The sequence below is a fragment of the Centruroides vittatus genome, unplaced genomic scaffold (genome assembly GCF_030686945.1).
Source record: "Centruroides vittatus isolate TY-2023 unplaced genomic scaffold, ASM3068694v2 contig_1824, whole genome shotgun sequence".
NCBI classification, from domain to species: Eukaryota; Metazoa; Arthropoda; class Arachnida; order Scorpiones; family Buthidae; genus Centruroides; species Centruroides vittatus.
The window spans coordinates 204615-221542 of record NW_027121123.1 but is presented as its reverse complement, the minus strand read 5'-3'; the positions used below and the strand labels follow the sequence as shown (position 1 = coordinate 221542).

Genomic DNA, 16928 nt, shown 5'->3' with positions numbered 1-16928 from the left:
TCCTCTCTCTCTCCCTCTCTCCCTCTCTTTACATACGAAATATAGTTATTAAAGTTATAAATTATTTAATATTAAATTTCTATATATATTTTCTTGTCTGGTAACGTATCTTATTTAAATATAAATGTTGTAAATTAAGAATGGCATTGTGGAATATAAGATGAGGCATTTTTACAGCATGTACAAAAGATATATTGAATATCGATGGTTCTTTATAAACCACCATCTTCTTAACTGTCACTGAATTTTTCTAGAGTGACACCTGCTATCGAATTTCAAAACGTCTCTTTTCCTCTAACGTAAGGCAATGCCACTCGAAACTCTCTCCGCTTAGTAAAATTTAAACTGTTTCTATTCTAGTATTGATCTTTCTTACCACCAAGAACACTATGTTGTGGCTGGACGAGTCCTACATCCCTCAAGAGGCTAACATGGATTTACTATGTTTTAATTGAATGCTCTTGAGGTTTACCTTTTGATACAAATTGAACTTTATACGATGCAAAGGTAAGGTGGTTTTTTCCCCCTCTTTTTCCCTCTCTCTTAAATTTTTACAAGAAAATAAAAATTAACTGTAGAAATTAATTTAATAACATTTTATATTTTTCCGGATTAATTTTAAAATCGTGTTCTTCCTGTTTTATACATACATTAAAATTTAAATCTGATTAATCAATTAATTTTATTGTTACAAAAATAATTATTTTCTACACATTATATGTAATTTATATTTATTTATTTTTTTTTGTTAAGAAATAATGAATTTCTCACGTTTTAAAATGATTTTTATTTTTCGTTATTATGTAATTTGAAATTTTTATAAAGTAAGTTAAGTTGTAAACATGTACTAGTTTGTAGTTTAAATGTATAAAGTTTTTCATTAGAAAGTCCTAAATCAGTGTTGTCACTCAGTGCTAAGTTACCAGATAGTTCCATTAGATTCAACAACATCCAGTCACAGATATCTAACAACGACATGTTTCCCTACTTTGGCTATCACAAAAGTTGTTGAAACGATCCCCCCTCCTTTTACTTCATTCTTTCTTAAGTTTGTGATTATTGTGCAAAGGACGATATCTAGTAACATCCCTTCTAATTTGTATGCAGAAAGTTAGATAGATATCCATGTGGTCTGGCTAACATCAAAGAAACGACATCCATCCTATCGAAAATGCATGAATATGCAATTAAATGCTTTTCCAGGTGAATTTACTCACCAAATGAGTACGGGGTTACTTTACTTGTTCTGTAAGAACATCACGTTACCTTTAAAGGGGGGAGCTTTTGACTTGAATGAGAAAACCGTAAGCGTGTCGTTTGTCGTAAAATTTCATTTTTTGAAGTGATTAACGATTGGAAAATAATGATAGTGTTTGAAATAAATTTTTTTCCTCTCCCCTCTTTCAACTTATGCATATATAAGTAATATATATAAGTAAATTTAAGTTTAACGCCCCTCATTCAAACTACCTCAATTTAATGGATAGCGAATATAATCAATTCACGATATCGTGTCATATTTTATACATATTTTCAGTCATTTCTATATATTTTTCCTGTTTTAAAATTAATTTTTCAGTCTAGTTTCATTTATATAATTTGTGATTTTAATTTAAAAAAATATATTACAGATTTAAAAAACAAAAATAAATTGTTTTCTTAATTGTAAAAAATATTAAAATTTAAAAATCGATTTTTTTATGATATAAAACTGGAAATTTTAATTTATTTATTTATCGTTTAGATATATTTGTAAAACAATTGTCGCATGTTAAAAATTGCATTTGGAAGATCATTAAATACGTTTTTGAATAATTTACAGGACGGCATTGTGAGAATCACATTTGTTTCTCTTGAGATAACAACACGTAAATTAAACAAGGAAAATTAAAAAAAAGGAGGGGAGAAAAAAATATACTAAAAAAATCTAGTTAGAAATAAGCGTACAACTGAATGTAGTTCAAGCTGTACTAAATTTTTCTCCATCGTTGAAAATAGAAGCGTTAATTTATGAGATAAGACACTGGCTGCATACTTAACGATATCCGATGTCAGCTTTTAACAGTAACTTGTCCCTTTAATAAAACTAACTTTGTTTATATTCCTGTACGTCTAAGGTAATTTAACTCTTGGGAATTGTAACAATTTCGACGCTTTTAATGGAAGAAGGAAAAACAATTGACTTTTGAACGGTTTTCCAAAGACTTTGTATTCAAACAGCTCGATTCTTTTAAAGATTTCCTCCTTAGTTAATTGCTACCGAAGAAACTATATAATGTATCTCTTACTTAAATTAGTGATATCGTAAGATTCTGAACGGAAAAATTATTCCTCTGTTTTTTCTTTCTTCTTAAACTACTAAAAAATTAAACTACAATTACTTCCGATTACTTAAATTTATTCTACTTAAAGGTGATTTTTTTTGGTTTTATTATTTTTGCTTTTATAAATAAAAGAAATTAAAGAAAATATAAAAGCGTGTAATGAAAGAATATTACATTAAAGATTTTTTTTCTTATTTTCAAATAATAAAATTGTTCAGTTAATTGATTTTTTATTCCGTTACAACTAATGTATAAGTTGAAATTCTTTTGACTTTGTTTTCAAAGATTTAAAGAACGATGTTTATTCGATAATTTAATATTTATAAATGTTTTTTCGAAATAAATTTAAAATATTTTTTATTTTTGTAAACAACTCAAATTCGACGGATGTACAGTACAGTACGTCAACATATTCCACTCATTTTACTTAATATTTGGCTAATTTTTTCTTGTGTTTTATCTTTTTTTTATACAAGATAATTTAGGCCTACGATGATTTATCTTGTTCTAGAATATATATTTTGTTATCAAAGCATGTAAGGAAGATAATTCTGTATTATCCGATTTGTTACGCTATTAATCAGATAACGCTCTGTATAATTGAATTTACTTTACTTTAACGTGCAAAAAGTGTTAGGTTGTTCATTTATAAAAAGTTTTCACATCGAAAATAGACCTAAAAATATAACAGGTCTACGCATGCTACAAAGAGGTCTCGACATTACTCATACCCAACCCCTACATACAGGATTCTGTTTGATCAATGTTGCAGCCAGCGGCTGCAACATTGATCAAACAGAACATTTTTAACTTATATAAAATGATTTTTCTTGTTTTTAACTATAAGAAGTGACTTTATACAATAGCATTGTTTCAATTATTGAAAAATACTTCATCACTTATCATGTAAAATATATCATACCTATTGAATTCTGTTTCTGTAAACATTAATACACATAGGAAACAAATTGGGAAAACTAAAAGAATCTATTTTTTATTATTTTCCTACTTGTTTTTTAAAGTACTGTTTAAACACTAGCTTCATATTTATATATTTTTAAAGTATCGATTTACTAAGGCAATAAATTAGGAAATGAAATCGGTCTTTGCGTTAATGTATATTTACATAAGTGCATAATTTACTTTATATTACTACAAATTCTATCGAGAGTTAAAGATACTTGTTATTATATACTGTATAGGTATATAATGATAAGTATCATCAATTCTTAAAAAACATCTTCAGAATATGTATACCCGAAGGTGTTTTTCATTAAATTCGAAATCCAAAATAAAAGTTCAAAGAATGTATAAAGTTTTGATGAATCTTAATAGTAAAATAAGCTAAAATATTCAAGCCTCTAAAGATTTAAACTAAATATTCGAATATTTTATCAGACATTAAGTAGGCCCACTAGTTATCTATCTCACAACTTTCTTTTCGGCATATCAACTATAAAATTTTTCCCATTTAACTTGAAAAATTTTTATATAAAAAATTCAGAATCTAAAACTTACTATTAGAACGACTTAAATTCTAAAAAAGAATATACATATATAGAAATTTATGCTGATAAAATATATATTTCGCGAAAGAAATCGCAATTTTCTTAAAATTCGAAGGCAGAATAATGTTAAAAAATTTTTAACATATCTATTAAAAATTATTTAAATTAATAAAGTTAATAAGTAAGTTATAATTTATTTATACATTTATAAACATGGAAGCATTCATTAAAGTAGAATCATTAAAGAATATAATTTGAAAACCATTTAAATATACGTTTAACATTATCCATATATATATATATATCACTGGAGACTGTTGTTACATCATTATTCTCGTATATATAGCATTTTACAGATAATCATTCAACTAACAGAAGGGTCACAATTTTCTCTGGTAAGGAAAACTATTTTAGAAATCACTATTTAACTCTCTTTACACTCATCTCTTTTCCCACGAGAATGTAATTGTTCACTAAAGCTTCGAAATGCGATTTCCTGTTGTCAATACTGTTAGTTGCATTCGCACTATCTTAGAAAAATACCCAATACTTAATGCATCCCCAGCGAATTGTGAAAAAAGAATGAATAGAAGCAAAGAACAACACTATTACAGAGCTCATCTAAAAACCGTTAGATATATGTGAACGTGGTGATAAGTCTTGCCATTGTCTCTTAGATGGTCATCTTCAGTCGAATAATAGCATTTCCTATCGTCTACCTACATAATTTTTAAGCATTTTACTGAGTATCGATTGTCTACAATAGTTAATGTTTGTGTTTGATAATGGAGTAAGGTAAACGATGCCATCAAACTTCTTTCCCTTTCTCATACATTTGTTTGGCATTTCTAACCAAATTGACAATTTTATTTTTAAAATTAACTTAAATTTCTGATAATTGCCACATTTTCCTGACAACTTTAACTATTTTTAAAAAGAATTGCGACTAACATTTGCAGTAGAAACAATACAATCTTCTTTAAAATGTTAAAGCTAAGTTTCTAAATTACAATATTGTGTTTCTTTAATTTTATACTGTCTTTTAAAATATTTAAGAATATTTTTATAATATATATAATATATTAACTTAATGTAAGAATATAAATTCAAGATTATTTTTAGTTTAAAGTTAGAAGAATTGCTGCTAATTTATAATGTATCTGCGCTCAAAAAATATGTTTGCAGAAAATATTTTAGCCACAAAAAATGTTTCGAGTTTAAAAAAACTATTATAATTATTTATATTGCGGAAAAAAATACTTAAATTTTTATTATTTGTCTTTTCGAATAATTAATCACGCTTATCGTTAATTAATTTATTTTTTTTGTGTACGAAATTTAACATCACTCGCGGATGAATGGCTTTGAAAAATGATTTTAAAAAATGCAAAAAATACTTTTTTTAATTGTATAATTTTCTTTCTAAACTTTTTATATATTTTTAAATCTATTTAAATTATAGTAATAATAATAATAATAATAAAATATTGAAAATACATAATTTATGTATGAAAGATTATATTTCATAGTTACTTTTTTTCTAGGATTATCTGACGTGAAAGAGTTGAACAATTTTTCATCGCTTTCTTGTTATCAAATTCTTTGATCGAATAAAGGTTGAAAAATAACAAAGTTGAGATACAAAACGCTAACTTCACGTCAAGACATCCAACACCTGCTCAAGCTATACTATAAGAATAGCAATCGAATTAAGAACGTCAAACATCCAGACACCGTGAAGAAACTGGAGCCATAGAGTTCGATTAGAAAGATAGCTAAGTTCCCTTATAACTCATAGATTCACGTTTTCTTAGGCGGAGAAAAAAAATCACGTTAATAAAAAAAGCAACAAATATATATTATATAAATCGCTAGTGTATCATTTATTAAGAAGAAGAGGAGGAGTATTAAAAGAGTAAATTTATAATTTTAATGGGTGGAAAAATCGATAAATTTGAAAATTAAAATTACTGAAGTGTAGAAAAATTCTGTTGTAGTGTGAAAAGTTAGTGAAACAACATGGGATGCATCAGTAAATATCTCTTGTCTCAACACATTATAGAAGTGTGTAGCAATTGTCTTTCTGAACAGCAGGTTTTTCTCAGCCATAAGTCAAGCTGAAAGTCAAATCGTTTTATTCCGATACACGTCTTACAATTGTACTTTATTCTTTTATATATATATATTTTCTCCTTCTTCTTTCTCTTCGAAGATCACACTACTATTTTTCAACGTCGACAAATTCCAGCTGTAAATTTTAAGGTTAAATTGCAGTTAGGGTAAGCGACAAATCCCTTTGTCCCACCTTAACTACCTTACAACCATTAGAGGAATATCTCAGTTCAATAACAGATGGTTATACAGCACAAAGCTTCATTGCTCGTAAAAAATTTTGTTTTCTTATTGTTTATTTTAATACTCCCACAAAATTAAATAAAAATCTTATTTATTTTTTCCCCCGAAAAATATAACCTAAAGTCGTAAATCTCGCTTGTAAATATATTAATAAACAAAAATATCCTTAAAAAATATTTATTAAAAAATAAAAAAGTAACCCGAAGCTACGTAATAAATAATTTCATTAATAATTAAAAGCATTTATATAATCCATAAAACGTAAATTTTATCATTGTTAAGTGGTAGGATGGAATACCTTAAGGGTAATTTTTAGGAAATTTTTTTTAAAGTTTTTTGTTTGATTTTTGTAGGCTCACATTTTTATAAAATTAGCCTACATACTGCATGAATAAAAGGATACAACATATGTAGGCGATTAAGGGATTGACGCCTTTATTCCGCTGCTATTAGTCAAGATGTCTGCGGACAATAGCTAGACACTAGGATCTAACAATCGATAAGGGGAGTCTATGAGAACTAAAAGGGTTTTGCTGGATTAACGAGGGTCCCTGTGTCGAGACTAATTGCTATTACTGGCATAGATCTAACGTCGGATGAGATTTCATCTCGTATCAAAATCGGAAAAATATCATTAATCACATTAAACAAGCGCTCCTACTATAAAGAAACTTTGCAGATCAATTACATTAATTATAAAAAAACTCGAACAGTAAAGTTAATTAGGTTAAAGGTTTATTAAATTAGAAATTAAAAAAAATTACTTTTTAAAAATTTATTTTGGCATTTGAGGAAAATGTAAAGTTAAAAGTTAAGTTTCCATGCATCTAAACTAGCTTAAACCGCCCGAATTCTCCTTTCTATATATATAACCATCATAGATCAGTTTTCATTTTTTTATGTTTCTAACCTAAAATAGCAAACATGTCGTTACATTTCTGCTTAGACTTATATACCACACACATACACACACAACACATTAGTTGATAAAAGCGGACAACATAACTAGTCCAATAGATAAAACGACACAATGAATTTCATTGTTTGCAACATCACCTGTTCTAAATCATTTTGACACTCGGTTGCTGACAGGTATTCTAGTAAAACCGTTGATGCAGCTTTACTAAACTCTTACTCTTATCGTTCATTTAATCTGACAAATGCACTAAGTTTTGTTTTAAAAAAAAATATAATAATAACAAAAGACAAAATTTGATGTTTGTCGCCTTTCAAAAATTAATGTTAGTATTATCGAAATTATATTTTGTATGTCATACGTATGTATCATTTTCCTTTACTCTGTACAGCAAACTACTACTTTTCCATCAATGAAAAATGATCAGTCAATCTGAATAATCATTATATTATGTAATTTTCTCGATTGACAAATGATACTTCACTCTTCCTAGCAACGATTTTGTGCAGTTTCCTCTTCCACAAACATCTGTAACTTTTAATTTTATATGTATATATATATATACATAATGCATTGTAGTGAGGAAGTATTAATATATAAATTCAATATTTTAAGAGACATTTTCGCTATACTACTAGGTTAATATATATTTTTTATAATTGGTTCAAAGATAAGAAATATGTTTTCCACACCGGATGCTAAATATTAACAGCCCGAAGCACAATCTTAATATAGCTTCTAGTTAGTTTTCCTTCAAACTTTGTCTACTGCTGCTTTTTATAGCTAATGGGTTGACTAGAGTGAAGAAAAATATGTGCTAGGTGCCAGAAAATACATTTTGACGTTTTATAGCAGCGCAATTTTCGTCTCCATACACCCCAATAAAAACATTTCACCTTAGTTCAAGAAGTTAAAGAGATACAACCTGCAAACTGATTTATATATTATATATATAAATATATATTAATAATAAATACATCGTCGGTTAGATGATAAAGATACATAGAAAACTATAAAATATATTAAAGAAACTAAGTATAGGATATAATAAATCATTGAAAAATTTAAGATGAACATCGAGAGCAAATCTATTTTTTTATTATTATTATTAAATAAATATTATAGTTAAAAAAGGAAGAAAATGATCAGGAAACAGAGAAGAACAGGAAGACAATGCACCAAAAATTTAATTTAAAATTTTTAAATATTTTATTAAGTACATATTTATTACTAAAATAAATATTGAAAATACCATTTTTTTTAATTATAGAATTTTAAAAAAATGCAGAAATTAAATTCTGTAATTGTTTTTTTAATAGGAGAATTATTACAATTTTTCTCAATATCTTTCCATTATTAGATTATTATATATGTATATATTTTTTAAATTATTTAAAGAGTATTTTTTATTAAAAAAATAAATTACATGTTGAATTTTATTTCTTCTTTTTTTATTTAAAAAAAGTAATAAATAAATTGTCTACAACATACAATTTCAGTTTGTAAGTTGATAATTGAATCTATGAAAAATTTTAGTCAATTATGTTGTATTAAACATTATCTTAGTTTATTTTAAATTAACAAGCATTAAAATAATTTTATGTATGTGTGTGTATGCGTGTATGTATATATATATCCAGATTTAATTAAAAAAAGTTATTTTAAAATTTTCTTTTTATTGAAGATATGAAAGGAAAAAAACTGCTGAATTAATTAATTTTTTCTTGCTTAAATTTTAAAGATTACTTTCGAAATTTTACAAATATGATGTTATTTTTAACAATAAATGACCTCATTTTATTACTATTATGCAAATTTTTTCTCAATTTCATCCAGTAATTAAAATGTTCATCGTGTTTGAATTTAATTATTATACAAAAAAAAGTTTTATGACTCTGGTATGTTTTGTTACTTATTATTAAATGTTATAAATGCTTTAATTATTAAAAAAAAACTTTATACTTTTTAATATATATAGAATTAATTTTTTTTAAAAATATTAATTGAAATAATTTCGTAATAAAAAAAATTTTACAAATATTTCGTTAATTTAGATCTAATTTTTAATTCTGTTTTACAAACAGACAAACTGTAGCTTATGTAATGAATCTACAATATAATAAAGCAAGTTTCTATTATATTTTGCTAATTCTCTTATAATTTACAGACAGACAAATAAACGAACTTCTGTAACAGGCCTATATTATACAATATAACTGATCTAAAATAAAACAAGTTTTCCTTAGAAAAATTTGTAAATATTCCATTAAGTTAAATTCGTCTATCTGTTAAATATAATAATCATAACTTCTATAATGAATCTATAGTATTTCAAGACACGTATAGGCCTATGTACACATTATATAACTGAGAATAAATGTAACATTTTCTTCTTTCATTATTCTGAGAATAATTTATAAGAGAAAGATATCAATTAAAAGTATGTGCTTAGTAATGAATATTTAATACATAATTTAATATTTATAACATTATAATAATTTAAATGTACAAAAGTCTTAATCTTTAATTTAATTAATTTTCTAAAGGAGTTAAGCATTTTGTAAAAGTTTCTGTTTAAAAATAGACTCATATCTATACATTAGTTTAGTTTCTTATCTCCAGTTTCATAACAAATATCTACAAACCTATTGTCTAAATACCTATTTTAATAAATTTATATTAAAAAATTATTATTTAAATATTTATATAACTTATTTTTAAATTATTTATATATAGAATAATTACATAATTTCTTATGTTTATAAATTCGACTTAATGTTTTCTATTGAATTAAACTGAGACATCAACCGTAATATCTTCGGTTTAATGGTATATAATATAAAATATTTAAGATAATATAGATAATATTGAATTTAGAGATCATTTTAAATAAATATTTATAAAATTATACAAATATTTTGATTTGGAAAATGTTGAAAATACTCTAAACATTATACTTAGAAAATATATTACTTCTTATAGTGTATTTTTAATCATATTAACTGTAATAAAATTATTAGTTTTGTTTAAAAATTTAATTTCATTTGTCAAATTTCATGTTTATTAAATAGTTTTTTAGCATTTTTTTTAAAGTAAACTCAAAATTAAGATATAGTTAGACTCTACGAGATTAATATAATTGTAAGTTTATATAAATTTAAATATTAAAAAAAATAAATTTTTAAATTACAAATATTATTATAAATTATATACATATTTATTTAAACCATACATAAATTCTAAAAATATTCACTAATTAATAACAAGCTTATAAATTATAGAAAATACTTTAAAATGTTAATCGTATTATTGTATAATTATCTTTATTTGATGAAAACTAATAAAACGAATTTTATTTATTTATTTATTTATTTTAAAAAATGTATTAAATCTAATTGGTTCGAAAGAATTTTTAAGAATGGATAAATTATATTGTATTCTGCTTATATTCTCAACAAGTTTTACATTAAAATCTAAAACCTGAATATGAATTGGGGTTAATGAATTGGCAAGTTTTCAAAATATTCGAAGAATTATATTGTTAGAAAGAACTTAACGTTTTGAATTTTCTAGATAACTTATGTAATACAATCACTAGAGGATTTCTAAATAGAAATATCCTTAAAATTTATAACAAGAAAAGTAGAATTCATTTTGTTAATCAGTTTACAGAGAATTTAATTCCAAAATATTCAAAATATCTTAATTCTTAGTTTAATAATTTTAAAAATGAAAAATGACTTTCTGGAAGGCTGAATTCATTACTGTCTTACTACGATATTTAATATGTTCGTCATAAATTTAATATTATTGTAGTATTAATGCTCGTTATGGTATAATTTTGGCTCATTCATATTTTATATTGATTATCGTCGGTTTAGTATATAATTATCATATAAATTTCAAAGATTGGAGTAAGTTAAAAGGTAAGAAAAAAATTTTATATTTATTTTCAAGTTTTGCATATATATTAATTCGAATATATATATAATATATATATATATATACATTTTTTTATTAATAAATTAAATTTATATGCTCCAGAAACTCATATAAAGATTAAACATCGCTCGTTAGGGGATGCTGAATTTTCATAAGTTATATTTCTCGTAAGAAAATTTAGATTATTATACATTTTTACAATAAATTATATGAATTATTTTAAATAATTTGGTTATAAAGATTTTGATATTTTTAAAATTAAAAACAGCAAAACTTTACGTGTGACTACAATTCACGTTTTTCCAGTTTTCCTATAATTTAGTGTTGGTTTTTTATAGTAACTCGCGATGATTTCATCCATATGTTCTCTTATAAATATTTAGCCTCACTTATTAGGGATGTTAAAGCTTCCTATGTGACCATCAATCCTTTTTTTTTCCTTCCTTAGATCCCGAAGACATGATTGATATGAATAAACTATCGTAGCTATCATAACGTTTCCTGTATCCAATTAAGTGTAACTAAAACAAAGAAAAATTAATAATTTCCACTAGCTACTTATAATTAAACGGGATTTTGTACGGCTTTTTCTCTCCCAAAACTATTGAAAAACAAATAAAAATTTGCTATAGATTGAAGCATCTAAAGTACTTCAATGTCTATCGGACACAATCCAAATGACAGTAAATCTGATGTTGGAAGCCAAATTACTGTCTTAAACTTCACACAAATTACAACAGCTTTATTGGAAAACGTTCTATAATTTAATTTTAATTATTTATCTTTGTTGGAATTTTTATTTTACTAATTTCATGCTATAAAAACTCTCTTCCATTAGACTGAGTTTGGGGATGTTTCCTGATAAAAACAAAAATTTAAAAATTTATATATATATTGTAAAATCGATTAAACAACCATTTAAAACATTCGACTACTAGAAAAATATATATAAATCACACGAAATCATTAGAAAGCAACATCAAAAGCAATTTTCTAAACACATTTCGATACTGTAAAAATTGCTTTGAATGCAATTTGCTTCAAGCACTTTTCTCACCTTTTTAAATGAAGATTCATGTTTCCCACATACTTTCAACTTAAGTACTACTTACAGTTGAAAACTGGCTAAGATAAAATGCTGTCTGCAAAAATATCTGAAGATGAAAAACTGTCATCTTCTTATACAAGAGATGCTGCATGGATAACCACTCTGAATATGAGTATAATATAGAAATGTTTTCGAATTTTATATATGAAAATGTCTTTGAAAAATATGATAAATTTTCCCTTACTTATCATCATCTATACGCTAAAATATACATTTGAAATATTGTTGAAATTTTCGAGTGAGGTGTTAAAATTACTTTTATAAGTGAGTTTAGTGGCGTTATTATATTGTCGAAACGATAAAAGTCAACAAGTAAACACAGGGCCCTATAAATTAAACGTCATAATAAATTAACAAAGAAATTGATGCCGAGTGATAAATAAATTGCGTATATATCCATACAATTTTTCTGATAGTTAAACGTGAAATTAGATACGACTCTTCAGATTCATTTAATGTCAGAATATTTATTGATTAAACAACCACAGAATTAAATCTTACCTTCGAGAGGTGTGCTGATATTTTCAGCCACAAGACACATCCATCTAAAGGTTAAGAGAATAAGTCCAGGAGAAAGAGAACTTAAAATCGTTCTCATGGTGTCATAGACCAAATCAGCTGACTAGTAACACAGGGCATGAGGTTTATAAATAGGATATACGAAGTCCTATATGTCGAAGACACAAACGTCTTTGTGTACGATTAATTATGTGAACGAACACTTTTAAGAATATTCCACTATATGTTAAAGAATCTTATTCGATCATGTACAACTCTCAGACTGGGATGGAGAGCAGGTTGTGTGTTAACGGCAGCTTCGTCTGGATAGCTTGATTCCCACTAGATGGAGCAGACATACGCAGGCGCTCTCGTCTTTACGTCTAGATGTGTCAGGCCGTCATCACCCAACACGTGATGTCTACAGAATTATGGCGGTCAGCTATGTTAAACTGGACATTAAAACTTCATGCACTTCTTCAATTCGAAAAATAACAATAGAATTTCATTATATTTTTGTCTTTTCTTTCTTAAAAACTTTGTTAATTTAACTCTTTAAATATATAAAATTTTTATAGTGAGTTTTAATAAATAAACAATAAAATTGTACTCGAATATACTTTTTCGTAATAATAATATAAAGTTAATTTTAATATAAATTTAAAGAGAATTAAAATATAAATAAATATTTTATTTTTATTTCTTGATAAAAATAATTAAAAATTAAATTTATTTTTTTTAAAATTATTTTGATAATTGAATTTTGTTCTATAAATATTTACAAATAAATATAATTTTATTATATATTTTCGTAATATATTATTTTTACATTCCGGAGATTATAAATAATAAAAAATATATATATATTCAATAAAAAGTTCATGAATTTTAAAAATATATTTATTTATTTTTATGTTGAAAATATTTTTTTATTATTATTATTTCTGTATATCAAGAAAATGAAAAAAATATGCGTATGAATGAATGTTTTCTTCGTATAAATTTATAGATTATACGCTAATATATAAAGAAAACCAACGTTGCACTAATAGAAGAAGCAATAACAAAGTCGTAGCTACATAATAAAATTCCTGCAGCATCCAGCTGTAGGATATATCAAGTTTCGTCGCAAACTATTCAGATAAACAGGATTAGATAAGTTCTATCAATCATATCCAATGATACGTAATGCAGTTCCCATCTTCAAGCTACTTTTCGTAGATAGAAAAACCGATCTCTCGAGTTGAATTTCATTCAGTTTCTACTTAGTAATGCACATTCCCTGTTCACTAATAAACCTCTAACATGAGTAAAAACAAGAGGTCGTCATCCTACCCTAAAGAATCTTCCCATGATAACATAAACTGTTCCAAATAGCATAAACTACTCTAAACATTTATAGATCAAACTAGATAATTCCTTCAAGGGGAATGAATATCCGCTATTTTTATCTTCCTCCTCTATCCTTATTTTATTTATTTTTTATCTAATCTAATCTTATCTCTCTCCCACATATTTTGTGTACTTTTTTAATAAAACTAAAATGCAATGAAGTAGAATTAGATCCTTAAATTTATCATCTGTACGGTTTTCGAGACAAATATCTTGCGAGAAAACTTCATTTTCCAAACTTCTTCACCTTCAGATCTTTTATAGTCTTCTGCTAGGTCCCAAAATTACAGCACCTTTCTTATACGCCTACTGGAGCTGGGTTGCAACATAAAGTCCTTGTTCCACTAACTAGAAGACATCGTAAAGTTTTTCCCCCCTCTTCTACTCTATCGTTGTTTGTGCTTACCTCCCGGTAAAGAAATAGATGCAATTGTTGAATTGTGCTGTAACAATCTTTTCTTTATTGTCCTACTAGCCACCCACCTCGGGCATACCTGTTCTCATTCGTTACTGATAACACTATCTTTTAACGTTATTCATAACAATGAACTACTATATATTACTCATCCCCATTGGATTCTCGTTGCTTCGCCTATTGATATTGTGTTATTAGCTCTATACATATCTAGTTCTATTGTTTGCGGGTTTTCTAATATGATGAAAGAGTTTCCTACTAAACTCGTAATCAATTTTTCTCTACAATATATCAAAAATAAACTTAAATTTGATATTTTTAACAAAAAATCTTTCCGGCTATTAATAAAAATTACAAATGTCATTAGAATAATTATTTATATACTTATGAATGCAATATTTTCGCGTTTTGATAGCTAAAATGATCTTTTTTAACTTTAAAAAAGTCACAAAATGATTATTTTTTAACATGTAAATTCTGAAAAATTATCTCTCAAAGATATTTTTATAATTTTTCCTTTGTAATTAATCATTTAAAAGCTTTAAGTATAATTGATTTGAATGTTAAAATTCTATTTGTTGTATTTATGGCTACAATCCATTAGAAATTATTAAAATATATTCTTTTCTAGAAAGAGAACCACGTTGTTTGATTCTTTACTTAATGTACTTTGACACGAACTGGAATGCAGGCTTAAGTTATTTTGTTATTGTTTCTATATTAAATTATTTTGAATTATATAAACATTTAATACCTTTATTTTAATCTGGATTTGCTTTTAATTAAGAAAAATCCCTCAGGTAAAAAAAATAGAAACGAAAGAATTACTAATGCGATTTTGAAGTTACACTTCACTGCAGAGTACGTTTCTCTGCTTAACATTGCGGTAAAGAGGGAAAGAAAGCTTTACAGGCGGCAATACTTTAGTAATACCCTCAGGGAGTCGAAAGCGATCGAAAAGTTGGCATTTTCCAATAACTTAACTGATCCACATTCGTGTGACGGACATAGCCTAGAGTTTTCAATTATGGTTTCCAGATTTTGGTAACTTAAACGTAATATCCAATAGATGGATGAGGATTGAAAATATTGCCGAAAGCTAACGCTAAAACTACATGAAGACCTATATTATCTCATAATCTGTTTCATATATATGCCCATCAAGTCATTAACTTGTTATAAATTAAGATAAGTATATTAGATTTGCTCCATATAAATTCTATGAACATATCCGGATATATATTTATTTTATAAAATGTAAAAATGATTATATAATCGATTTACACATGGAGAAACAAAATCACTATCAAATTTTTTTACTTTTAAATGTTAAATATTATTAATTTATGTATTATGTTGTTAAATTACCGAATAAAAAGCTTAATTTTATTTTAAAAAATAATCGCAAAAATAAGTAGAGAGCTTAATTGTGCATTCACGTTATTAAAATAGGAAAAAAAACGATATTGCTCTCTCATTTTATGCAGCTCTTAACTGTCAAAACACAATTTGCGAGCTATACAGAGATATTTTAGTTTAACCAAACATTCACAATACCTTTCAGTATGTGTAAAGAAGTCATTTATTATTCTGCGTAAAGATGACAGTGAAGTAGGTGATACCATTAAGAAGACAGTTACGAATGCTGTGGAGAAGATCAGAAAGTATGAAATGTCTGGAGCTACAGCTGTTAGCACCTCACCATGACAGAGTACGACAGCTGAACGTATATATCACCAATCAGTATTCCCGTCAGGACAGTAGCTGTTATTTTGTGTAGCAGTAAAACCAAGCCAACACTTCACCTGATGGCTCTCCGGAGGACGGTGCGACAAGTATGAACATATCCCCCAGTAGGAGAAACACATAAAGAAAAGACACGTGTTAGGAAAACTTGATTGACTTCGGATAAGCAAGTGAGATTGACTGTATAGAAGACAAATTCGTATATAATCACTTCAAACCGGGTTACATATGGACGTTATCGAGCTAGAACGAGATGTTTCACAACTGTAGAGATAGCTTTTACAGCGATAATTTGATACTAAAAATATGAAAATGTAAACATTAAAAAAATTCTTCTAAAGATTACGCAAATATATATTCTTGTTTTATTTTATTATATTGTTTTTTTATTTAACTTTATCTTCTTTTAAATCAATTTTTACACGACTTGAATTCTTTTCATCGTATATGTAAACATATTTGTTTTCAGTATTAAAAATCTATCAGAAAATTACTGCAACGTTTTTATTTCTTTACCTTATGTTGTTGTCAACGTTGGATTTAAGGCGATGCAACGAGTAAAAAATAGTGCAATTAGGCTGGAGATTGCTTCGGATAAAGCTAGTTTCCTAAAGATACAGACACATGAAAAATGACTAGTATTAAGTCATCAATTAAAATGTTATACAAAAACTATTTGGCCTCAGGTAGACTGAAAATTAGATACTATATTTTAGATTTTGAT

The 16928-nt window shown here is 26.1% G+C and overlaps 1 protein-coding gene across 2 annotated transcripts in view; it reads right to left on the bottom strand.

Annotated features, from left to right (window-relative positions):
• Positions 1-12977, bottom strand: part of LOC136969842 (zwei Ig domain protein zig-8-like) — a 121840-nt gene extending 108863 nt beyond the window's left edge. For both annotated transcript variants that reach the window (XM_067264124.1, XM_067264125.1), the window contains exon 1: positions 12655-12977. In XM_067264124.1, coding sequence (XP_067120225.1) covers positions 12655-12751 — 97 coding nt within the window. In that variant the 5' untranslated portion in view covers positions 12752-12977. The remainder of the gene's footprint in view (positions 1-12654) is intronic.
• Positions 12978-16928: the final 3951 nt, after the last annotated feature.